Below are 25,922 nucleotides of genomic sequence, written 5' to 3' on the forward strand. Positions count from 1 at the left end.
CCTCCCCACCTCTACCCCCTCCCCACACCTCCACCCCCTCCCCACACCTCCACCCCACCCCCACCCCATCCCCACACCACCCCCTCCCCCCACCTCCACCCCCTCTCCACACCTCCACCCCCTCCCCACACCCCCCCCCTCCACACCTCCATCCCCGCATCTCCACCCCATCCCCACACCTCCACCCCATCCCCACACCTCCACCCCATCTCCACCCCCTCCCCACACCTCCACCCCATCCCCACACCTCTACCCATCCCCACACCTCCACCCCATCCCCACACCTCCACCCCATCCCCACACCTCCACCCCATCCCTACACCTCCACCCCCTCCCCACACCTCCACCCCCTCCCCACACCTCCACCCCCTCCCTCCACCCCCTCCCCACAACTCCACCCCCTCCCCACAACTCCACTCCCTCCCCACACCTCCACTCCATTACCGTAACCCCAACGTAACCTTTTTTGGACACTAAGGGCAATTTAGCATGGCCAATCCACCTAACCTGCACATCTTTGGACTGTGGGAGGAAATCGAAGCACCCGGAGGAAACCTACAGAGACACGGGGAGAACGTGCAGACTCCACACAGACAGTGACCCAAGCCGGGAATCGAACCTGTGAACCTGGAGCTGTGAAGCAACTGTGCTAACCACTGTGTTACCGTGCTCCCCATCTCTCTCTTAAGCGCTGATGCAAAAGTTCCATCAAGGCACCTGGAGAGCTGCCTGCCAGAAGTGATTGCAGAAGATTAGACCAGGTTTGTTAAGGGCAGACAGCTGACAATAAACATCAGATGCCTGCTATTGTAATAATGACCCCACCCGGGGAGAGGACACCAGAGGTGATTGTCTCCCTGGACTCTGAGAAAGCCATCGAAATACCTCATGGAGATACTTGAACAGCTTGGTTTTGGAGAAGCGTTTACAGTGTGGATGGAACTCCTGTACAGCATTCCTACGGTGAGTGTATGGAAGAACGCCACCAGCTCCGAGTACTTCCGGCTGCACAGGGGAACGAGGCAGGGAGGTCCACTATCCCCGCTCCTGTTCACACCGACAATCGAATCTGCCCATCGCCCTTAGATTGGCGAAGAGATGGACAGGCATTCGAAGAGAGGGCAGAGAGCGTGGAGTATCACTCTAGGCGGATGACCTGTGCCTCTATGTGTTAACCCCCTCGCCAGCATGGGAAAGATAACTGGACTCTTTAGGGAGTTTGGTGCTTTCTCAGGTTCTGGGAAGGAGCAAAATCTTCCCGGTGAACCCCCGAGAGGAAGGAGCGGAGCTGGAAGAACTACCGTTTAAAATGACCCAAAGCCAGTTCAGGTCCCTGGGGTTCCAAGTGGCCCACACCTGGTCAAGGCTCCACAAATGGAACCTCTCCAGCCTTGTGGAGGTGGTGAAGAGGGACCTGCAAAGATGGGACTCTAACCCTAACTCCCTTTTTCACGAGCGGGAAGGGTACAGATGATCAAAATGAACGTGCTGCCATGGTTCCTCTTCATTATCCAATCACTTCCGATCTTCACCCCAAAGTCCTTCTTCATCAGGGTTGACAAGTTAATCATGGCCTTCATTTGGGAGTCAAGAGTCTCTAGGATACTTAAGACCATCTTATAGCGAGGGCGACAAGTGGGAGGCCTGGTCCTACCAAACCCCACTGAACGAGACCAGGCGGAAATGGGAGGAGGAGCTGGACAGAATCAACTCCTCCTGTGCTGTGCTAAGCCTGATGCAGCTGAAGGTGGTGCACAGAGCGCACCTTGCTAAGACACACATAAGCGGGTTCTTCCCGGAGGTGGGAGATAAGTGCAAGCGGTGTCAGGGGGTCCCGGCCAACCACACCCACATGTTCTGGTCCTGCCCCAGACTCAGGGACGGCTTTTTTCGAGGCCATGTCCAAGGTGGTGGGGTCGAGATGGAGCTGTGCCTGTCTGTGGCGGTCTTCAGGGTGTCAGAGCATCAAGAGCTCAGAACAGGGACTATTCGACTAATCGACAGGCGGCGACCTCTGTTGGGCTGGAAGTCGGCAGCACCTCCCAGGGCTTTGGAATGACTCTCAAACCTGGCCTTGTTCCTGCAACTAGAAAAAATAAAATTCTCGATAAGGGGATCCGAAGAGAGATTCCACGACACATGGAAGAAGTTTAGAAACCTTGTTATAGACCAGTTTGCAACCAGCAACAAACTGGGGGGGGGGGGGGGTGACCCTGTGGTAGATGTGTTGATTATTATTGTTGTTTCTGTATTGTTCTGCAAAGTTTGGACACTAAGTGTAAAATTTTAGGTAAAAATATTTTTCAAAAGAAATGAGCATGTCAATTTTTAAAATAATTTTTATTCTTTAGTTGGAACATAATGTGAATACAATATATAACACGATATCCTACAAGACATCTTTTATGTTCCACTCAGCACTGAGATTTCATCCATAAATACATTAGTCATCATTTGTAAACTGTGGAATAAAACCTCATCAAGCCTTTGTAATATATATCTTCGCAAGTCACAAATTACAGAAGAACATTTGATCAATTCTGAAGGATATTTGCGAGAGACTATTGCTCATTGTAATTGTATCTAAAGTAACTCTGATGTTTGTAATCTTAGTAAATTTTAATAGTCTTTTACCCAGCTAATGGAAATTCCTTTGTGATATGCAGCTTTGAAAGAAAATTTGACCATGTATAAATAATTTTGGTTGTAACAGAGACAGACGTAAAGAGCACACAGACACGGCCTCTACAATTGAGAATGACTTACCCTTTTTCTCCAATCCTTTGGAATTCCTGTTGGTAACCGAGCAACGGCTTTCAGAGCATCATACCACTAAAAACAAAGAATACATATGAATTAATTCGACAAAAATATCTTCAGGGAAGTTTCATATTATAATTTTCAGCAACTATTAGGGAGCGATTTGCATGACTTTCCTTCTGAAGTAAAATCAAATTATTTGACTAATTTGTCCACCCCCATGCTTCAAAAGGTAGCCATTTATTCTGCTGTTTTTAAAAAATCTCATTTGTGTGATGTGGGTGTCGCTGGTTAGTCCAGCATTTATTTCCCAACCCTAGTTGCCCTTCAGAAGATGGTGGTGAGTTGCCTTCATGAACCGCTGTAGTCCCCAAGCTGTAAGTACATCCACAGTGTTGTTAGAGAGGGAGTTCCAATATTTTGCCCCAACAACATGAAGGAACGGCGATATATTTCCAAGTCAGGATGGTGAGTGGCTTGGAGGGAAGCCTCCAGTTAGTGGGGTTCCCAGGTATCTGCTGCTCTTGTCCTTCTAGATGGTAGTGATCATGAGTTTGGAAGATACTGTCTAAGGAACCTTGAAGAATTACTGCAGTGGATCTTGTAGATGATACACATGGCTGCCACTGTTCGTCGATGCTGGAGAGTTTGAATGTTTGTGGAAGGAGAGCAATCAAGTGGGCTGCTTTGTCCTGGCCGGTGTCAAGATTCTTCAGTGTTGTTGGAGCTGCACTTATCCAGGCAAATGGAGAGTATTCCATCACACTCCTGACTTGTGCCTTGTCGATGGTGAACAGGCTTTGGGGGGTCAGGAAGTGAGTTATTCGCCATAGGATTCCTAGCATTTGACCTGCCCTGGAAGCCACAGTATTAATATGGCTCGTCCAGTTCAGTTTCTGATCAATGGTAACCCCCAAGATGTTGATTGTGGGGAATTCAGCAATGGTAATGCCATTGACTGTCAAGGGGCGATGGTTAGATCCTCTCTTGTAGGAGATGGTCATTGCCTGGCATTGTGTGGTGTGAATGTAACTTGCTATTTGTCAGACCAAGCCTGGATATTGTCCAGGTCTTGTAGCATTTGGATATGGACTGCTTCATTATCTGTGGAGTTGCAAATTGTGCAGAACATTGTGCCATCATCTGAGAACGACCCCACTTTTGACCTTATGATGGAAGGGAGGTCATTGATGAAGCATCTGAAGATGGTTGGACCGAGGACACTACCCTGAGGAACTCCGGCAGTGATGCCTGGAGCTGAGGTGATTGACCTCCAACCACCACAACCATCTTCCTTTGTGCCAGGTATGACTCCAACCAGTGCAGAGTTTCCCCCCTGATTCCCATTGACTCTAGTTTAGCTAGGGCTCCTTGATGCCATATTCAGTCAAATGCTGCGTTGATGTCAAGGGCAGTCACTCCCACCTCACCTCTGGCATTCAGCTCTTTCATCCATATTTGAACCAAAGCTGTAATGAGATCAGGAGCTGAGTGTAAATTCTAATCATGCATGCCATTAGCCCTGCAATGTTTGCTGAAGTTGTAATTTTTCAGGTGTGAATCTAAACAGTGAATGCTTACAAACTATTTGACCATGTGAGCATCATAGCGAAACACTCTCTGGTCCCAGTGAATGTGCACTTTTCTGTCTGAAGATGACTGGGCTGTCCACAGACTCTGCCTGGTTTTTGGTCCATGGACAATGATGCCAACTGCAGCACTCCCACTACTGGTCTAGGAGATTATTAGAGAATTCAAAATAGACCGAACTTCGAGCTTTCCTGGTGCCTTGGCTCAGCCAGCACATGGGGTGGCCCTTTTACCTCATACGACATTGGGCAACATTTTATTGAAGAAGTCTAATTTTCAACTCGAAAATTGAAGTGACATCTAAAAAACAGCAGCACTCCCATATAATTCATATTTGTTTGGTGGCTCTGTCAGAAGAAGCAAGGAGGAGAAATTCTGTTCTGCTCTTTTGGTAACCATCTGGAATTTCAAAGTTGTGAAATTTAGAACACCCAAGCTGCACAGGTTGGGCAGGATTTTATGTTGTCCCAGCCAAACACCCCTCAACCCCACCCCAACAACTCCAACCCACTCGAACCCTGGCCAGCTAACGTTTGTGGCGGTGGTTTGGGATGAGCCCATCCAGGTAAAGGTTAGCCATTAATAGACTGCAGACAGGAATTCAGCCCCACAGGGACAAGAGGGCCTGCCTCAGGGAGTTACTGAACAACACTGGGACTGGTAGTCACTGCTGGTACTGCATTTGAGGTTTGAGCTGCACGGCATTGCGACTTTCTAAATGTTTGGAGGATGGTGAGGGGGTTGTGGTGCTGAAGTTTGAGAGGCCTTGGGGGAAGCGAATCAGGGGTCACTCCAATAGATCCAGCAGCCCCCTTAAGAGAGCTCCACCTGCCCTCCAACAGCCCATGTAGGGGTGTCTGTGGCACGCCGTTTGGTGTGGGGCCCGTCTCGTCACAGGTGCTGACCACTTAAATGTCTCAGTTGTCCCACTGGCAGGTGGGCTTCCCAATGCCACTGGTGTCACTGGTAAAATTGGACTAGATGCAGGGTGAGCAGGTACACAATGGGCAAGTCGCATCTGCCCAGTTCAATCCAGCTGGTTGAGGAGTGTACCATCCAGCTCATTGACTTGATCATTTATCTTATGATTTTCCATTCCATTTTTGCTCTGTTGGGGACATCAATATCAACCCTGTGAATTTAATCAACTATGAATGCTGTGTCTTTCCTGTTGGCGCTTGTAATAATGTTTCAAATCATTTTCTTGACAATGGAAAAATAAAATTAAAACTTATCTCAAGCCATTCCAACTGTTATTTCATGAATACGGAAAAGGTGTTGGATGATTTATATGAAAATCAAACTATGGTTGGGAACTTCCTAATAATACATGGAGCTAAGCATTTAATTATTCTGGTTAAGTCTTAATTGTTCACTGTTCAGCTGTGAGAATGACTTTATATACTCCAGAATATGAAGTAAAGATTGGTATTTTTAAAATAAATTTAGAGTACCCAATTCATTTTTTCCAATTAAGGGGCAAATTTAGCTTGTCCAATCCACCTATCCCGCACATCTTTGGGTTGTTGGGGTGAAACCCACTCAAACACAGGGAGAATGTGCAAACTCCACACGGACAGTGACCCAGAGCCGGAATCGAACCTAGGACGTTGGTGCCATGAGACAGCAGTGCTAACCTCTGCGCCACCATGCTGCCCCAAGATTGGCATTTCTATAGTGTCTCTCATGACCACTGGACATCTCATATAGAATTTACATAGAATTTACAGTGCAGAAGGAGGCCATTCGGCCCATCGAGTCTGCACCGGCTCTTGGAAAGAGCACCCTACCCGAGGTTAACACCTCCACCCTATCCCCATAACCCAGTAACCCCACCCAACACTAAGGGCAGTTTATCATGGCCAATCCACCTAACCTGCACATCTTTGGACTTGGGAGGAAACCGGAGCACCCGGAGGAAACCCACGCACATACGGGAAGGATGTGCAGACTCCGCACAGACAGTGACCCAAGCCGGAATCGAACCTGGGACACTGGAGCTGTGAAGCAATTGCGCTATCCACAATGCTACCGTGCTGCCTCAAAGTGGTTACCAGCCAGTGAAGTAGTTTTTGATGTGTAGTCAGTGCTTCAATGTAGAAAACACAGCAGCCAATTTGTGCACAGCAAGCTCCCACAAACAACAATGTGGTAATGACCAGATAATTTATTTGTGTGATGTTGATCAAGGAAGAAATATTGGTCAGGAAACCTGGGTAAACTCCCTGTTCTTCTTTGAAAACGTGCCCTGTGATCTATTACCTGAGACAGCAGGTGGGCTCTCAGTTCTGATGCCTCTTCTGAAAGACAGCATTTACTTCATTTGGTGCTCAAGTCCTGGACTGGAACTTGAACTCAGAACCTTCGGTCTCAGAAGCAAGAGTGCTACTGAAGTTAGAGCATAGATAATATCAAAACAACAACGGCATTGTCATCTGGTTCAGGCTTCTTTGATGCCAGCCTGTGACATACTGATACTAAATCAGTAGCTGCAGCATATATTCTTCTCCAAACCACACGACACCCTGACTTTGAAATATATGGTCATTCCTTCACTGTCACTGAGTTAAAATCCTGGAACTCCCCTCCCCAACAGCCTTGTGGCTGTACCTACACCACAGGGACTGAAGTGGTTCAAGAAGGCAGCTCACCATCACCTTCTTAAGGGTAATTAGAAATGGGCAATAAATGCTGTCCTAGCCAACGATGCTAACATCGCTGCATGGATTTTAAATAGTAGGTGTAGTCTGAAAGAGTTAAAGTCCAATATTACATCAAACAATTTTTTAAAAATTAACATTTTTCATTGTCTGGACATGACAATCACTAGCATTCATTGCCCATCCTTAATTGCCTTTGAGTAGGGGTTGGTACACTTTCTGCTTGAACTACTGAAGCATGTGTGGAGAATACTATTGGTTATGGAGTTTCAGGATTTTGAATTCAAATTGACGAGGAAATGATTGATATTTGTCCAATTTAACATGGTGCGGGATTTGGAGAGGATGTCTGCAGCCCTTGCCTTCTAATTAGTGGAGCTCACAGATTTGGAAGGTGCTGCCAAAGAAGCCATAGTGACTTTGCTGCAGCACATTTGTCAGCAAGTCAGTCATATCCATTTATGTGGCTGCTCCACCCAACCTGGTGGCTGCCCAGGTCTCGCTGCACAGCAGCATGACCTGCCTCATCATCTGCAGAATAGTCAATGGACTGTTGACCTTTTGATGGAGGAATTGAAGATAATGAAGACTGGGAATTTTTCCACCAGGGCCTCCTGCAGCAAAGTCCTGCGATTAAGATGACTAGGCCCCCAACAACCTAAACAGGAATTTGAAAATCGTTCAAAATGACTTACCTGCTGAAATCCGTGCTTGCTCACTGAAGGTTGGATTGTAAATTTCAGTTTTGTATCAACTCCTGAAAGGGACAGAGGGCAATGTCAATACGAAAAAGGGATTAAATGTACAAACACCCAAAGCATGTCCATCTCTTGCACGGAAAAAAACCTGGCAAATTTGTTTCACACAATAGCTTGTCAGTTAAACTATGGGACCGTTTGCCCTGCTGTAAACCTGTATCATTAAACCACCAATTATTGTCATCCCAACAGTATTTATTAGGTATTCTCGCAATGCAGCACGCCATCTGGCAGAGTAACAAAAGACAAGGGTTGTGCACCATCGCGGTGCTGACTTGATCTAGGGGGAAGTAACTGCCTTCAGCTCGCCTGCGTTTTACACTCACAGGCTGGAGGTTCCGTGACCCACAGCCCAGTACCCCCCACCCCCCCCCCCCCCTCGCCCATTGCGCTGTCCACAGATCCGCGGTGCTGAACATGCTGGAAGCCAGCATGAAATCACTGCTGTTTCAGCGAGGTTGATGTTTGTGTCGGATCCTCGCCATTAGGGAAGGCCAATTGTGATTTCTCCCCATCACATTATCCAGAGCTCCTGTGTTCAGGGCTGGAAGCAGGGAGGAGGGGGGGTGGGGGTTAGTTGTGTGTTGCTGATAGCGTGTGTGTCGCCAGAACCTCCCTTTGGCGAGTAAACCATCTGTCCAACATCAGCACCATGCACACACAGACCCACACACATACAGCCCCCCCCCCACACACACACAGACACAGACCCCCCCACACACACACAGACCCCCCCCCCCACAGACACAGACCCATACGTACATAGACCTCCTCCCACACACATATACAGACACACACAGACCCCTTCTCACACACATAGACCCCCCACACACACATACAGACCCCTCACACAGACATACTCGCACACACACACACACACACACAGACCTACACACACAGACCCCCCACAGACACAGACCCATACGTACACAGACCTCCTCCCACACACATATACACAGACACACACAGACCCCTTCTCACACACACATAGACCCCCACACACACATACAGACCCCCCCCACACAGACATACTCGCACACACACATATATTCAGACCCACACACAGACCCCCCACACACAGACCCCCCCCCCCCACACCAACAGAGACCCACACAGAAACACAGAGATCCACACACAAACACAGACCCACACACACAGACACACACACAGAGACCCACACACACACACACCCACACACACAGACTCACACACAGACAAACGCAGTCACACGCAGACCCACACACAGGCCCTCATGCGCGCGCGCACACACACAGACCCCCCCACATACACACACACACACACTGACCCACATACACACACAGCGTCCTCCCAGCTCCCTCCACACCTGCTTCCATTTCACCTGGCTTCATTTCTACCCCCCCCCCCCCCCCCCATGCTTGTGGATGCTTCCTTTGGGCGGCTGTGTCTCCGCCAAGACCTCACTCCTGAAACCCACAGCACCCCCGATTCACTGGGCTGCCATTGTTAATATACAAACTGCAATTCCCCACCTCAGCCAGCAATCCCTTTGATCTCGATATGGGGGGGATCTGGAAATCTGCTAATTGCAGCTATTCGTTCTCCTTCCACCAAATACAATGTAAAAAGGCTGATTCTATTTTTGAAACCTTAATAACAGATTGCTCGCAGGCCATGTACAGTTTTGATTATCATCCCCATGGCACACCTAAACGGCGCCTGTTAAGATTTACAACACGTTGGACGATAGAACATTTAAACCCCCATTTTAAACAGTCCTGGTTTGATTGTATTTTTTTTTACAGAGGCTTCACCTGGTTCGAGTGTGCAGAGCAGCCGGGGCGCAGTCCTGGCAATGCAGCTCCTCTTCCTCAGCACATTGCTGATGATGTTGGCCATACCCGTGGTGTTGTGCCTTTTCAGACACTTGCCAGCGCGTTTGCCTGAAGACAGGGAGTGTTTACCCTTTTTCATTGCGAATCCTGTTCCACCGCCAACCGACCGCGAAATCTTAATTCCCCAGAAAGGGATGTGTGTCGATTGCTCTCGCTAGATTGCTCGCCCATTCAATGATCATTCCAGGGGTATTATGTGTACACAGGAGGGGCTGTGCGTCTACACGTCAATCAAAAGCAGCCCCTGTCCGCGGTCCGAGGAAGATTGTTGCGAATTAACCCCTGTGAGCTTCTCCCTTTGTCCAGAGAGAGGTTGAACTGCAGTGCAGCATTGCTGACACCGGCTCTGATTCACTGCAGTCAATGTAACCGCCCACCTTCACACAGCATCAGCCCATGGGGATCAGTGGCAGGCAAACCCAGCCACACCTTCCTGGCTGCCGGTCCGTGCAAAAAAAACATGCCGGGGGTGGAAATGAAAAGACTCCGAGACAAAGAGAGAACCACAGGCCGCAGTCAAATCTCACTCAGTTTGGAAGCTGCCCCATTCTGGTGTCCAGATCATCGGTGTCTGAGCGAGACAGGCAACATTTTAAAACAAAAACCTCCTTTGGGAATACGTGTTACAAACACGTATAGGAACAGTCCGCATTTTAAAACGAGTACTGCTCCCAAGAAATGAACTGCTCGCTGAATTTAACGGGGATTTTAAGGGAATTATCCAGCCCGAATCGAGTTTCCTTAACAAACAGTTCCTGTAAGAGTCTCAATCCTGATCACTTGACCTCTCCCAACAGTGACAATGGCTCATTTTACTTTCTGGCATCGCTTTGGAAAAGGTGAGCAATTAGAATTGCAAAATCTGTGCACAACAGTCTTAAATGGACAGATACGAGATGATCTGTTGCTGCATCCCAGCTGAAAATCTCTCAAGTTCTGCTTTATGATGGCAACAGATTTTTTTTGTTGCAGACTGCCTGTCTGAACAGGTCTTCTAAATACATTTTGCACTCAACAATGCCGTTTCCATTTCCTCACCATCCCACTTGTATTGGGTTGGAATGCAAACGTCAGGAGATCGAGTAGGATATGGTCCTGCCCACTTAGTGTTGGTTTCAGGGTCAGGGTGGGGTAGTCTGTGGTATAAACACACAGAGGATCTGGGTGTGCTGGTCCACAGTTCCCTAAAAATGGCAACACAGGTGGCCAAGGTGATCAAGAAGGCATTTGGCATGCTTGCCTTCATCAACCGGGGCATTGAGTACAAGAGTTGAGAAATCACATTGCAGCTATATAGAACCTTGGTTAGGGTGCATTTAATTACAAGGGGGCACAGGTTCAAGGTGAGAGGGGGAAAGTTTAATGGAGGTGTGTGGGGTACGTTTGGACGCAGAGAGTTTTTGACACCTGGAATGCGCTGCCAGAGGATGCGGTGGAAGTAGGTACATGAGCAACATTTCAGAGGCAATTTGATGGGTACATGAATAGGGGGAGGGATACAGACCGAGTAAGAGCAGAAGGGTTGTTTTCAGTTAGGGCATCATGATCAGCACAGGCTTGGAGGACCGAAGGGCCTCTTCCTGTGCTGCACTTCTCTTTCTTCTTTGTTCGAAACCTCTCTGTGCTCGTTGGGACTGGGCAAGGTACGCTCCTATGTTATAGTCCAAACGCGTACAGAACAATGAATCTCCAACTGTCCATCGATACTTGGCAGGTAGGAGGCATTAAGAAAGTCTTTAAAATACCTGCACGTTTTATAGGTAAATGGTTTTAGTTCTTTTACAGGGAGAACCAGCAGATGTGATGTATTTGGATTTTCAGAAGGTTTTTCATAAAATCCCACAAAAAAAGTTAATGCGCAAATTTAAAGCACCTGAGATTTGGGGGTAATATATTGGCATGGATTGAGAATTGGCCAGCAGGATGGAAACAGAGGATGGATGATGACTAGTGGTGTCCCATAGGGATCAGTACTTGGGCCTCAGCTGCTCGCAATGATTTGGATTAGGCAACCAAATGTAATATTTCCAAGTTTGCCATTGGCAATATTTGGGAATGTGAGTAGTGAGGACAAGAAGCTTCAAGGTGATTCAGGTAAATGGAGTGGGCAAATACATGGCAGATGCATTATAACATGGACAAGTGTGAAGTTATCCAGTTATCTACTTAGGTAGGAGAAACAGAATGGAAGAGTATTATTTAAATGGTGATAGATTGAGAAATGATGACGTACGACGGAATCTGGGTGCAGCAAGCAGTTAGGAGGGCAAATGGTGTGTTTGCCTTCATTGTAAGAGGATTTGAGTACAGGTGCAAGGATGTCTTACTGCAGCTGTATAGGACCTTGGTGAGATCTGGAGTATTGTGTGCAGTTCCTCCTACAAAAGGACATACAAGGCCACTGGGGGAGTGCAGCGAAGGTTCACCTGATTCTTGGGATGGCTGAATTGTCATATGAGGGAGATTGGGTCAACTAGGCCTGTATTCACTGGCGTTTAGACGAATGAGAGGGGATCTCATTTAAATATTTAAAATTCTGACAGGGCTGGACAGAATGGATGAAGGGATGTTTTTTCCTCTTGCTGGGGGGTCTAGGAAAAGGGGTCACAGTCAAAGGATATGGGGTAGGCCATTTAGGACTCAGATTAGGAGAAACCTCTTCACTCAGAGGGTGTCGAACCTGTGAAATTCTCTACCACAGAAGGCTGTGGAGACCAAGTCACTGAATATACTTAAGAAGGAAATAGATAAATTTCTAGCCTCCAAGGGAGTATGGGTGGAGTGTAGGAGTATGGTGTTGAAATAGAACATCGGCCATGATCATGTTGAATGGTGGAGCAGGGTTGAAGAGCTGAATGGCCCACTCCTGCTCCTATTTACAATGTTTCTTTGTTTCTACAGATCTTTTTGTATGTTTTAAGTTTTTATTTATACTGCTACTTAGGTATTCATGAGCCTTTACGCCAATTTTTATCATTTGCCTTGCACTCTCTTGAATGGATCAAATTGATTGCAAATCATGGATCGTCTGAGCTGATTTGTTAATGCTAAACGTTGGAGTACATAATGTTGGCAAACTGGTCACGCCAACCAAGGGGTATTTTTACTCTCCTGCACGCAACCACATTCCCACAAATGTAGGGAAAGCAGAAGCCAAACTTGGAAAAATGTTGTGCTGGTGGTGGAGATCATGGAATCATAGAATTTACAGTGCAGAAGGAGGCCATTTGGCCCATCGGGTCTGCACTGGCCCTTGGAAAGAGCATTACACCCAAGCCCGCACCTCCACCCCATTTCCCGTAACCCAGCCCAACCTCTTCTGTACACTAAGGGCAATTTAGCATGGCCAATCCACCTAACTTGCACATCTTTGGATTGTGGGAGGAAACCCACACAGACACGGGGAGAACATGCAGACTCCGCACAGAACAGTGAGCCAAGCCGGGAATCGAACCTAGGACCCTGGAGCTGTGAAGCAACTGTGCTAACCACTGTGCTACTGTGCTGCTGTACTGGACACAATGTTCATTAGATACAGAGTAGTTTCAGAGACTTAGGGAATTGAAAATTTTACAGACTTGTTCAAACAAGATTGTAAGGAAAAAAATACACCAATTACAAGCCAACCAGTTTAACCTGGTCAGTGGAAAATGTGAAATGACATTCTTGGACAAAATAAGTCACTTTTGAAATTTATTTTACAGGATATGGGCTTCGCAGGCTAGGCCAGCTTTTTATTTCCCATCTCCCGATGCCCTTGAGAAGATGGTGGTGAGCTACCTTCTTGGATTGTTGCAGTCCCTCTGGTATAGACACACCCACTGTGCTGTTAGGGAGGGAGTTCCAGGATATTGACCCAGCGACAGTAAAGGAACACCAATATATTTCCAAGTCAGGATTGTGAGTGGTCTGGAGGGGAAGCTCCAAATGGTGGTGCTTCCGGATATTTGCTGCTTATATCCTTCCAGATGGTTATGGTGGTGGGTTTGGAAGGTGCTGCCTAAGGACCTTGATGAGTTCCTGCAGATGGTACACACGGCTGCCACTGTTGGCCGATGGTGGAGGGAGTGAATGTTTGTGGAAGGGGTAGCAATTAAGTGGGCTGCTTTGTTCGGGATGGTATTGAGCTTCTTTGGTGTTGTTGGAGCTGCACTCATCCAGGCAAGTGGGGAGTATTCCATGACGCTCCTGACTGGTGACTTGCAGATGGTGGACTCACCATAGAAATCCTAGCCTTTCACCTGCTCTGACAGCCACAGTATTTATATAGCCTCGGGGCTTTTCACAGTAACTTCATTGAAGCCTACTTGTGACAATAAGCGATTATTATTATTATTATGGCCAGTCCAGTTCAGTTCCTGATCAATGGTAACCCCCAAGATGTTCACAGTGGGGGATTCAGTAATGGTAATGCCATTGAATGTCATGGGGCAATGGTTAGATCCTCTCTTGTTGGAGATGGTCATTGTCCAGCACTTATGTGATGCGAATGTTACTGATGGCGTGCTTGGAAAGTGTGGATTAATTCAAGAATGTCAGCATGGATTTCCTAAAGGCAAATCATGTTTAACCAAATTTATTGCCTCATCAGAAAACCCATTTGAGAAGGGTAATGCAGATTATGCGGTGTTTTTGACTTCCAAAAAGCGTTGATAAAGGGCTGCATAACAGGCTTGTCAGTAAACCTGAAGCCTTTGGAATCAATTGCCCAGTGTTGGCATCAGTATGAAGTAAGATTTGGTTTTACAAATGGGTGGCACGGTGGCGCAGTGGTTAGCACTGCTGCCGCACGGCGCCATGGACCCGGGTTTGATTAATGCCCCGGGTTACTGTCTGTGTGGAGTTTGTACATTCTCCCCGTGTCTGTGTGGGATTCATCCCCATAACCCAAAGATGTGCAGGGTAGGTGGATTGACCATGCTAAATTGCCCCTAAAATGGAAAAAAAAAGAATTGGGTACTCTAAATAAAAAAAAAGATTTGGTTTTACAGGGCACAGTTTAAAAATTTGCTAACAACACAAAATTTGAAAGTATTACTATGATCTCAGTAGAGACCAGTCACATTATTCTTTTGTCTTGCGAGAGTCCCTTAAAAAAAGTGTGTTTTATCAAATGGCTGCAGTTATGTCATTGTGTGGGTTGAGCTGGGCTCTGCTTTGCTTTGTACTTTCGCTTTGAGCTGGAAGTTTTTGTTTAGGTTTTGTTTTTTAGTTTAGTTTTCAGTTGGAGAGTTGCATTCAAACAAGTCGGTGTATATCTCTCTCACTCTTAAGAATGTCTCCAGATCACTTGATGATTTCAAAGTAATACCTATTTCTGTAAGGAATGCAAACCTACTGTCTTTGTTAAAAGGGTTTTTGGACGTATGGATGTTGTTAGGAGAGTTACTAAGGGTTACCTATAGAGTACTGTATCTTTGGGGGGGTATTGGTGTTGATAGTTGATTAAATGTTTACTGTGTGTTTATAAAATGTTAACTGGATTCATAGAACAAACATTGGTTTTGCTTAAAAATACTTCTGGTTCTCTGTTGCACCACACCTGTAAAGAATGAGCCCTTGTGCTCCCCATAACCAAAATCTATTAAAAGTTGTGGGTCAGGTGAACTCCATGATATACTTTAGAGTTCTCTAAACCTTGGCCCATAATACTTTTTGGTTCGGCAAATGAGTGACTGGATTCTTCCGCCCTCCCCGTCGCAAGAATGCAATGGGCAAGACGCAGACAATGGAGAAGTCCATTGACCTCGGGTGGGATTCTCCGGTCAGCGGGCAGACATGGCCGGAGAATCCTGCCTGAGGTATTTGGAGGTTTTTGCATCCTCTCAAATGGCTCAACTTTGCCGCTGCATGCTGCCGATGAAGTCTTTGGTGGTCTGAGCATTCCTTAATGAATCTTCTCCATTTTGGCCAGTCAAAAACAGGGACCCCCCATGAGTCAACAGGGGCGTTGGATTTCTGAGGAGATGCTTTTCGGACATCGTCAAAGTGTCGCCACTCTCTTCCTGGGAGTGTCCTGCTGCAACTTAGCTCCGAGTAGAACAGGAATTCAAGAATCTGGAGTCAGGCATAAGAACAAGATGTCCTGTCCAGTGGGGCTGGTTCTACATGGTTAGCACCTCGATGCTGGGCATGTTGGCTTGGGAGAGGATGCTGCTGTTGCACTGTCATTCGTGAATTGGATTTGGGGGATCTTGTGAAGGCACCACTGGTAATACTCCAGTGCTTTGAGGTGTCTGCTATAGATTATTAAAGTTGCCAAAGAACATGGAAATACAGGGATCTCTGCTGTCCATTAAACCATGACATTAGTCTCAGGTTTGAGATCTTGGTCCTCAAATACTCTATTCCTCAGTCAGCTGAACGCTGAACTGGCACACTGGAGGTGATGATAAATTACATCATCTGTGTTGGACTTAGTTAGTAGAAGACTCCCATGTTAGGGACAATGGTAAACATTTTCCAGTTTTTCACTATAGATTTTCAATGATCGGGGGGGGCTGTTTTGCCATGAGAGCTGGCTGGAAGAGGACCTTATAATTTTTTGGGTGTTCAGTGAAAGACACACACAAGTGTCATCTGTACATTGAAGTTCAATTACTGAGATTGGAATGATTCTGGTTTTGGATTGGTCAGCTGAACAGTTTCCTGTTGAACTTGATTAGTAAGTTTGCGGACGACACAAAGGTTTGTGGAATTGCAGATAGCGATGAGGGCCATCAGAGGATGCAGCAGGAAATAGATCAGTTGGAGACTTGGGCGGAGAGATGGCAGATGAAGTTTAATCTGGACAAATGTGAGGTAATGCATTTTGGAACATCTAATACAGATGGAAAATAGACAGTAAATGGCAGAACTCAAGAGTATTGATAGACAAGAGGGAAATGGGTGTACGGGTATACAGGTCACTGAAAGTGGCAACGCAGGTAATCAAGAAGGCAAACGGCATGTTTGCCGTCATGGGGCAGGACTTTGAGTTTAAAAATTGGCAAGTCATGTTGCAGCTTTATAGAACTTTAGTTAGGCTGCACTTGGAATATAGGGTTCAATTATGGTCGCCACACTGCCAGAAGGATATGGAGGCATTGGAGAGGGTACAGAAAAGATTTACCAGGATGTTGCCTGGTATGGAGGGCATTAGCTATGAGGAGAGGTTGAAGAAACGTGGTTTGTTCTCATTGGAATGACAGAGGTTGAGGGGCGACCTAATCGAAGCCTACAAGATTATGAGGGGCATGGACTGAGTGGGTAGTCAGAAGCTTTTTCCCAGCGCGGAAGAGTCAATTACTAGGGGGCAGAGGTTTAAGGTGTGCGGGGCAAGGTTGAAAGGAGATGTACGAGGCTAATTTTGTACACAGAGGGTGGTGGGAGCCTGGAACCCATTGCCGGGGAAGGTAGTGGAAGCAGATACAATAATGACTTTTAAGGGGCATCTTGACAAATATATGAATAGGAATAGAGGAATATGGTCCCCGGAAGGGTCGGGGGTTTTAGTTAAAAGAGGCAGAATGGTCAGTGCAGGCTTGGAGGGCCGAGGGGCCTGTTCCTGGGCTATAATTTTCTTAGTTCTTATCTGTTCAGTAGATTAACTCCATGCCTGTGGGTGGGTAACTTGCTGGACCCGAGGTGCATTTATGCAGCGAGGAAGATGGAGAAGAAATTTGGTGCAATGACGCAGCCTTGGTTGACCCCAGTCTTCACTAAGATATGGTCTGTGGTGGCTCCATAGGTGAAGATCATGGCTTGCCTGTTATGGAGTGGGAGAAGGGAGGGCAACCACATTTGAGGAGAGTATTCCATGAGCCCTTAGTTCAGAGACTTTTATGAGGGTGCAAAAGACCATATACAGTAGTTGGTACTGTTCCTTGCATTTTCCTTGGATTTACCGAATAGTGAAGATCATGTCTCGGGTACCTCTTAGTGGATAAAAAGGGCACTGTGACTCTGGAAGAAGTTTGTTGTCCTTTGGGAGGAGGGGTTGAGGAGGATCCTTGCAATGATCTTCCCTGTGGCAGACAACAGGGAGACTCCTCTGTAGTTACTTGAATACAGTCATGATCACCACATCCCTGAGATCCCTTATATGAACTCTTCTTCCCTGATGAGGGACATATGTTGTGCAGCCATGCCAGTAGTGGATTTACACCAGGTTTTAGAATCCTGGCAGGGATTCCATCTGCTCCAGACGCCTTGTTGTTCTTAAGCTGTCAAATGTCTAAGGGTCCTTCCCGTTTATTCCCTTATTTCTCTTATTTTGCCGTTATCATTTTTGATCCATGGATGATTAATGGACATGTATCTTTAAGTCAAGTAGCAGAGAGAATGAGAAATTCAGATGTTAAAGGAGAGAGCACTCTGTCACTCTCTGCTGGTTTGAACAGGAGCTTCAGACTTTTCAGCACCCGAGAGGGAAATGGGGTGGGACTCGGTTTGATTCATTGGCTGGTGGTCAATGAATGTACCCAAAATGTTGTGATCTGCCCGGTAACAGGTGGTGACTGGATCGTATCGCAGTGGAATGATTTTCAGAGTCCCAAGGAGTTTCAGTTTGTTCCCTGAAAGCACTGGGAGAAGATCTCTCTCTCTCTCCAGAAAGGCTGTGAATGCTGTATTTCTGAAGCTGCAGAGAACCCGAATGAACTAATCTACAGGAAAACCATTACTGGCTGCAGACAAAGACAAGAACCTTCTCTCTCTGCCTCTCCCCCAGAAAGGCCGAGAGTGTGATATTTCTGAAACTACAGAAACCTGGCTGAATCTACAATAAAAACCATGAACCGAAAGTAAAGTTTAAAGAGGAGTAAGGTGCTGGAAACAACCATCTGAAACAAATACGTTTTTCCTTTTACTTATGATTTTTAACGCTTTTTTCCTCTCTGTGTTGCTCTTATTTGTGTGTGTGTGTGTGTGTGTGTGTGTGTGTGCAAATAGAGGGTGGGGGAGGGGGGAACTAAAGTGGGGAATTAGGAATTTGATTATAATTATCCAGTTGTATTTGCTGCACATTTCATCATAGTTCCTGTCACAAATAAATAGTAATTCTGTTTACATTTACAAACCTGATGACTGTAATTATTGGCAAGCAAGGGCCAAAGACTTTGGGTATTTGTGTAAGAATTATTGGTTAATTCATTTGTGTTATGACTCTGGGTCAAGTGGGGCTGGAATTGGCTGTACATTGGCCCAGGGTGTTGTAACAATTAGCTTTTTCAACTTCCTTCTCAACTGGTACTTCCCTTCCCTTCCTGCTACATGTGTAATTATTAAGTTAAATGGCTGTAAATTCCATCTAAAGAATCTTGCATTTTGATCTTTAAACTTCTCCAATAACTTCAATATATGATGGTCTGTATAAACAATTGTCTGTGATGAATTGTTGCAACATCAATACAAAATGTTGCAATGCCAATACCAAACACAATGTCTCCTTCTCAGTGGTGAAATACTTCTTTTAATGAGTATTTAGTTTTCTGGAGAAATAACCAACAAGGCTTTCTATACCTTTTGAATCTTCTTGCGACAGCACAGCACCAACACCCATATTACTCGCATCAATGGCCACCTTAAATTGCTTGTCAAATTGGTGTCGCCAAAACTGGGACGGTGGTTAACACAGATTATCAAATGCCTCCTGACATTCTGATGCCCAATTAAATTTTGTGTGCTTTGTTAAAAGATCAGCCAGTGTAGCAAACAGACTTCTCAATTTTGGCATGATTTTTCTGTAGAAACCACTCATGCCTGGACATCTCAGAATCTATCTCCTCGTTGATGGTATTGGAAACTCCCCAAAAGCTTTTGTTTTCACATTCCATGGGGCCACCGGACCATGTCCAACAATAAGACCTAAGAATTTACTTGGCCTTTCACGAGCTCACTTTTAGTCAGGTTTACCACCAAGGTAGCCGCCTATAGTCAATCGAACAATTCATTTACATATCCCAAATGCTCCTACACGTTTGACTGAACACAACCAGATTGTCGAGATACACTGCACAATTCTTTAGTCCAGAAATTACCTTGTTAGTTAGTCTTTGGAATGTTGCTGGCGCGTTCTTCATTCCAAATGCATAACTTTAAACTGATACAGACTATTTGGCATTGCAAAAGCTGAAACTTCCATTGGCCTTTCTGATAAAGGTACTTGTCAGTATCATTTTAGTAAACCAATTTTGGTAATATAATTTTCTTGTCCCACATTTTCAATGCAGCCTATGAAACAAGGAATAGGATATGAATCTGATTTCATAACTCCATTAATTTACCGATAGTCCACACACAATTGTTGCATTCCATCTGGTTTTGGTATCATCACAATAGGTGAGCTCCAATCGCTGCAACTCACTTCAATGCTATCATTCTCAAGCATGTTTTCAATCTCCTTTTGTAATTCTGCCAACTTTTGTGGATTGAGTCTATATGGATGTTGTTTAATGGGAATTGCATTTCCTACACCTACACCATGCATAATCACTTTTATTTATTCCTACATATAGCTCTATGTGACTGTAATAACTCTTTCAGGTCACTCTGATTTTCCTCCGGAAGGTAACTCAGTAATTTATCCAAATTTCTTCTTACTTCCTCATTGTCCAATTGAGGAATGTCAAATTCAGAATCATCTGAATTTATCTCTTGTCTCGGAGGTATGATAACTAACACATTTTCTTTCTTTCTTTCCCAATTAATATACTTCGAGTATATTAACATGACACACTGTGAATTTTCCTTCGATCTGACATTCTTATCAAATAATTCACCTCACTCAATTTCCTTTTGATTTGATAAGGCCTAATAAAATCTTGCTTTTAGTGGTTCACCTACCACTGGTAATAATACTAATACATTCTCCCCACTACAAAACTAAACATGCTTAATTACTTATCGGCCTCTTTTTTCATCACATGCGATGACAATTTTAAATGCTTTCTAGCCAACTCAGTAACCCTATGTAATCTCTCCTTAAAATTTGACACATATTCCAACAATGTGGTCTCAGAAGTCTGACTCATCAATTTCTCCTAAATCAATTAAAGTGGTTCTCTTACCTCATGATCAAAAATCAATTTGAATGGACTGAATTTAGTCGATTCATTAGGTGCATCTCTAATTGCAAATTAGACGAATGGAATGCCTTTATCCCAATCCTCTGGATAATCCTGGCTACAGGCCCTCAACATGGTCTCTAAAGTTCGATGCCACCATTCTTTTTTTTAAATATTCTTAAGGATTTTGTATTTATCCAATAAACTTTCCAACAGACCCATATTCCCCCCCAGTAGATTATACACAAAATCCACATAACAAAAATCCGAACTAACCATATCCACCCCATCCACCAAGATATAAACTATATCCAACAAAACAATCCCAGAGCCCAAACTCACCCCCTCTCCCCGAGTAACTGATGGTAATTAATTCCTTAAAATAGGTAACAAATGGTTGCCATCTCTGGTCGAACCCTTCAATCAACCCCTTAGCGGTGTACTTGACCTTCTCCTGGTACAAGAGCCCCATTAGGTTCCCCAACCATACCGAGGCGCTGGGTGGAGAAGAGGACCTCCACCCAAACAGAACCCGCATCCGCACAATCAGCAAGGCGACGGCAAGAAAAACTGCCTTCACTCCCATCCGGAGCCCAGGGGAGGCCAACACCCCAAAATGGTCACTAAAGGTCAAGGCTCCAGCTTGATATTCAGAATCGCCGACATGGTGCTGAATACGAAGACTCAAAAGCTTATCAGTTTGTGTCAAGACCAGAACATTTGTGTGTGATTGGCCGCACTCTTCGACCCCGCCCCCCACACCCACGCTCCCACCAACCCCCCAGAACACTGCTCGCACTTGTCTTGTACAAGGGGGCCCCCATAAAACAATCATACCCATGATATTCAGCTCAAGACCGAACCTCTCTAGGACTTTGAACAGGTACCTCCGCTCACCCTGTTGAATGCCTTCTCGACATCTAAAGACACTATTACATCCGGCGCCGACTCCTCGGACGTTCTGCAACCTCCAGATATTGGCTGACAGTTTCTGGCCCTTGACAAAGCCTGTCTGATCCCCCACTATCAGCTCAGGGAGACAGGATTCCAGCTTTGCCGCCAATACCATAGCCAATATCTTGGCATTAATAATTAGGGGCTGGTTTAGCACACTAGGCCAAATCGCTGGCTTTTAAAGCAGACCAAGGCAGGCCAGCAGCACGGTTCGATTCCTGTACCAGCCTCCCCAAACAGGCGCTGGAATGTGGCGACTAGGGGCTTTTCACAGTAACTTCATTGAGCCTACTCGTGACAATAAGCGATTTTCATTTCATTTCAGATAGGTCTGTATGACCCACACTCCCTCGGGTCCTTATCCTTTTTTAACAATCGTGGCGGCCTTTGAGAGTGTAGCAGGCAGGGACTCCCATGACAGAAATTTGTTTAACATGTATACCAACAATGAACCAATTGAACCAATTGAATTCGAGTGGAAACCCATCAGGCCCAGCAGCTTTGCCCATTTGCATCTGCCCAATACCAGTCAAAATCTCCTCAGGGCCTCCTCACTAAAACAGGTCCAACATGCTGCAGCCCATCCCCCCACCATGCTCCCATTCACAAGCTAAAACTTTAATGCTGGTGAGGTAGCCTCTCCCGAGGGCCAGAAAAGAGAAACAAGTGCCCCTACCGATTCCAGATACCAAAATATAACAAAATTCAGCACCCCTTCCAAAAGTACGTTCTCACCAGGAGTCATATATTTCCAAATATAAAAGAGAAATATTTCCTTAAACAATATTCCACAAAAACAGATTTCCTCTCATCCCCCACCATACAACTTGTACCAAAATAACCTCCAACCCGAAAAAAACCAAACAAAAGAAATCACATCAAATATATACAAAATATAGAATACAAAATCCCCCCAAACCCCTTCACATAAACAGCCATAACCAGTCCACACAGAGCCTGTTTAACTCAACTATACTCTACAACAAAGGCTTCTGCTTCCTCCGAAGTATCGAAGCATTGGTCCTTTGACCTGGAGGTAGAACGCAGCCTCGCAGGGTACACTACTCCAAACCTCACTCCACTCTTGTATAACGCTGCTTTGGCCTTATTGAAGGCTGCCCGCTTCTTCGCCAGCTCTGATATATTCTGACATGGCTTCCTTCCCATATCAGGTCCCGATTCACCTTGGCCCACTTCAGGACCCACTCCTTCTCTTCGAAGCTGTGGCTATCACCGTTCGTGGTGGCTCGTTCACCTGAGGCTCCTGCCGGAGTGTACCATGCGCCCAATCCAACTTTGGAAGGGACACCAGTACACCCTCCCCCACCACCTTATCCAACATCTGTGAATGGGTATTAAAGGTGCTGGTTTGATTACGAGGTTTGAGGTTTTCCTATTATCTGACATGTGTGGCATGTATGGCAAAATTTGACTACATCCTTATGCCGTTCAGTCCAATAAAAATGTTTTTGTATTTTTGCTTGAGTTTTCCTCACTCATAAATCATCCCCTACTGGAACTTCATGCGCATCCTTAGAACATAGAACAGTACAGCACAGAACAGGCCCTTCGGCCCTCGATGTTGTGCCGAGCAATGATCACCCTACTCAAACCTACGTATCCACCCTATACCCGTAACCCAACAACCCCCCCTTAACCTTACTTTTTAGGACACTACGGGCAATTTAGCATGGCCAATCCACCTAACCCGCACATCTTTGGACTGTGGGAGGAAACCGGAGCACCCGGAGGAAACCCACGCACACACGGGGAGGACGTGCAGACTCCGCACATACAGTGACCCAGCCGGGAACTGAACCTGGGACCCTGGAGCTGTGAAGCATTGACGCTAACCACCATGCTACCGTGCTGCCCGTTAGCACTAGCCCTTGAAAACTTATTTTCTATAACCCATCAATAATATAACTTGATCAACGTCTGCCCATTTCTCACCTTTCTCATTAATACATAATTTCTAATGCAATAGCACTCCAATATACAATCAGATTCTACTGCTGCGTATGCCTTCAGATACAACTGCTTTATCTCTGAATCCTTCTGTTGTAATTCCAGCAATTTTTCTGAACTAAAGATATCAGTTTCATCCTCCACCTCCCTCACCCTTTCAGGTAAAGTCAACTGCAGCCTGTCCGTCAAATCTAAAAGCTTTGTTTCAGCTGCCCTTTCTAAACCACTCAGTATGAGTTCCTCCACACCCAGGAAACTGCTAGCCACAGAAAGAGCCATTTCACAAATCACTCTCTAACCTGACAGAATTTAACACGTGAAAAAGTGCCAGTTCCTCGCACATACTGTATTTAACTTTAATAATCCCAAATCAAACTAGGAATAGTACTCTTTAATCCTGGACAAGTTCCCAATTTTGTTAGGATATCAGACCAGACCCGAGCATTTGTTAAGATACCGGAAGCGAATCCCTTACATATTTTTAAATTTCTAAACCAATGAGGTTTCTAAGCCACTTCACCCAGGAGTGATGACTGTGACCAATAGGCACCTTTTATGTCAAAACAAACTTGAATTTAAACACAGAATGAACCATATTAACATTCAAGAATTAGCTTTGCAATTTCAGTTAAACAATTCTTAAATAAAAGGAAGACTTAAACTTACTGCGACCCTGCAGAACCCAAACTCAGCATCAGTAAGCAGGTTATTGTTTAGTAAGGGCCGTTTGATAGCACTTCCATAACTTTACTAATGATTGAGAGTAGACTGATAGGGCGGTACTTGGCCGGGTTGGATTTGTCCTGCTTTTTGTATACGGGACATACCTGGGCAACTTTCCACATTGCCAGGTTGATGCCACTGTTGTGGCAGTACTGGGACAGCTTGACTAGGGGCACGGCAAGTTCTGGAGCACAAGTACTATTTCCAAAATACTGTCAGAGGGCATAGCCGTTGCAATATCCAGTGCCTTCAGCAAATTCTTGACATCATATGGGGTTGGCTGAAGACTGGCATCTGAGATGCTGGGAACATCTGGGAGACAGAGATGGGTCATCCACTTGGCACTTCTAAAACATTGGGTAGCACGGCAGCACCATTGAGTTTGCACCGGCCCTTGGAAAGAGCACCCCACTCAAGCACACACCTCCTCCATTCCATCTCCTTTGGCCTTAGTGAAGGCTGCCCCAGTAACCCCAATGAACCTTTTTTTTGGACACTAAGGGCAATTTAGCATAGCCAATCCACCTAACCCGCACATCTTTGGACTGTGGGAGGAAATTGGAGCACCCGGAGGAAACCCATGCACACACGGGGAGAACGTGCAGACTCCACACAGACAGTGACCCAAGCCGGGAATCGAACCTGGGACCCCGGAGCTGTGAACCAACTGTGCTACCGTGCTGCTCAGGTATGTCCTGTATACAAAAAGGAGGACAAATCGAACCCGGTCAATTACCGCCCTATCAGTCTACTCTCTGTAGCTATGAGGATAAATTGGAGAGGTTGGGACTGTTTTCTTTGTAGAAAAGAAAGCTGAGAGGAGACTTGATAGCAGTACTCAAAATCCTAAGGCAGCATTACAAGGTAAATATTTAGAAACTTCCCGCTCAAGAGAGCATCAAGAGTTCAAAGCACAGAAAAGGTGGGACCTGTGAGGGAGGAAGACAGCTTTTACACTATGTTTATAATTGTATGCACACTGTTTCTTCTGTTGTTATAAAACCATAAATACCTCAATAAAATGTTTATTAAAAAAAGAGCTAGAGGGCACAGATTCAAAATAATTGGCAAAAGGTGGTAACAAATCTTCACCCAGAGGATGGTTAGAGTCTAGAATGTTCCTGCGAGAGTGGGGGAAGCAACGTCGATCGAGGTATTCAAAAGGGAATTATTTTGATTTCTGAAAAGAAAGAATGTGCAAGGTTACAGAGGTAAGGTAGGGCAGTAGGTACATGTAGATTGCTCTTTCAGAGAGCCAGTGCAGACTCGATGGGCCAAATGGCCTCATTTTGCACAATAAAGATTCTGTGCTTCTGGGGTTGGAGACTGGGGTTTATTCCTGGAGGGCGAGAGGAGATTTGTTGAAGGTGTTGGAAATTATGAGCGGTCTGGACAGAATAAGAAGTCTTACAACACCAGGTTAAAGTCCAACAGGTTTGTTTCAAACACGAGCTTTCGGAGCACGGCTCCTTCTTCAGGTGAATCTGAATTCTTCGGAGCCGTGCTCCGAAAGCTCGTGTTTGAAACAAACCTGTTGGACTTTAACCTGGTGTTGTAAGACTTCTTACTGTGCTCACCCCAGTCCAACGC

The 25,922-nt window shown here is 45.7% G+C and overlaps 1 protein-coding gene and 1 long non-coding RNA gene across 5 annotated transcripts in view; one reads left to right on the top strand and one right to left on the bottom strand.

Moving 5' to 3' along the window:
* The window catches only part of tbc1d30 (TBC1 domain family, member 30), a 109,653-nt gene that overhangs the window by 61,229 nt on the left and 22,502 nt on the right, over window positions 1-25,922 (bottom strand). For 2 of the 4 annotated variants that reach the window (XM_038780551.1, XM_038780550.1), the window contains exons 1-3: window positions 9,562-10,031; window positions 7,706-7,767; window positions 2,767-2,832 (exon numbers count right to left, since the gene is read on the bottom strand). In XM_038780551.1, the coding sequence (XP_038636479.1) occupies window positions 2,767-2,832; window positions 7,706-7,767; window positions 9,562-9,721 (288 nt within the window). In that variant the 5' untranslated portion in view covers window positions 9,722-10,031. Of the gene's footprint in view, window positions 1-2,766; window positions 2,833-7,705; window positions 7,768-9,561; window positions 10,032-25,922 lie in introns of those variants that run through there. The other 2 variants (XM_038780548.1, XM_038780549.1) reach the window with 1 other exon arrangement.
* Window positions 10,051-25,922, top strand: part of LOC119954905 — a 35,668-nt gene continuing 19,796 nt past the window's right edge. Inside the window, exon 1 of the long non-coding RNA XR_005458335.1 lies at window positions 10,051-10,481. This is a non-coding gene — a long non-coding RNA (uncharacterized LOC119954905). The remainder of the gene's footprint in view (window positions 10,482-25,922) is intronic.

Source organism: Scyliorhinus canicula, chromosome 20 (genome assembly GCF_902713615.1).
Source record: "Scyliorhinus canicula chromosome 20, sScyCan1.1, whole genome shotgun sequence".
Taxonomy (NCBI): domain Eukaryota; kingdom Metazoa; phylum Chordata; class Chondrichthyes; order Carcharhiniformes; family Scyliorhinidae; genus Scyliorhinus; species Scyliorhinus canicula.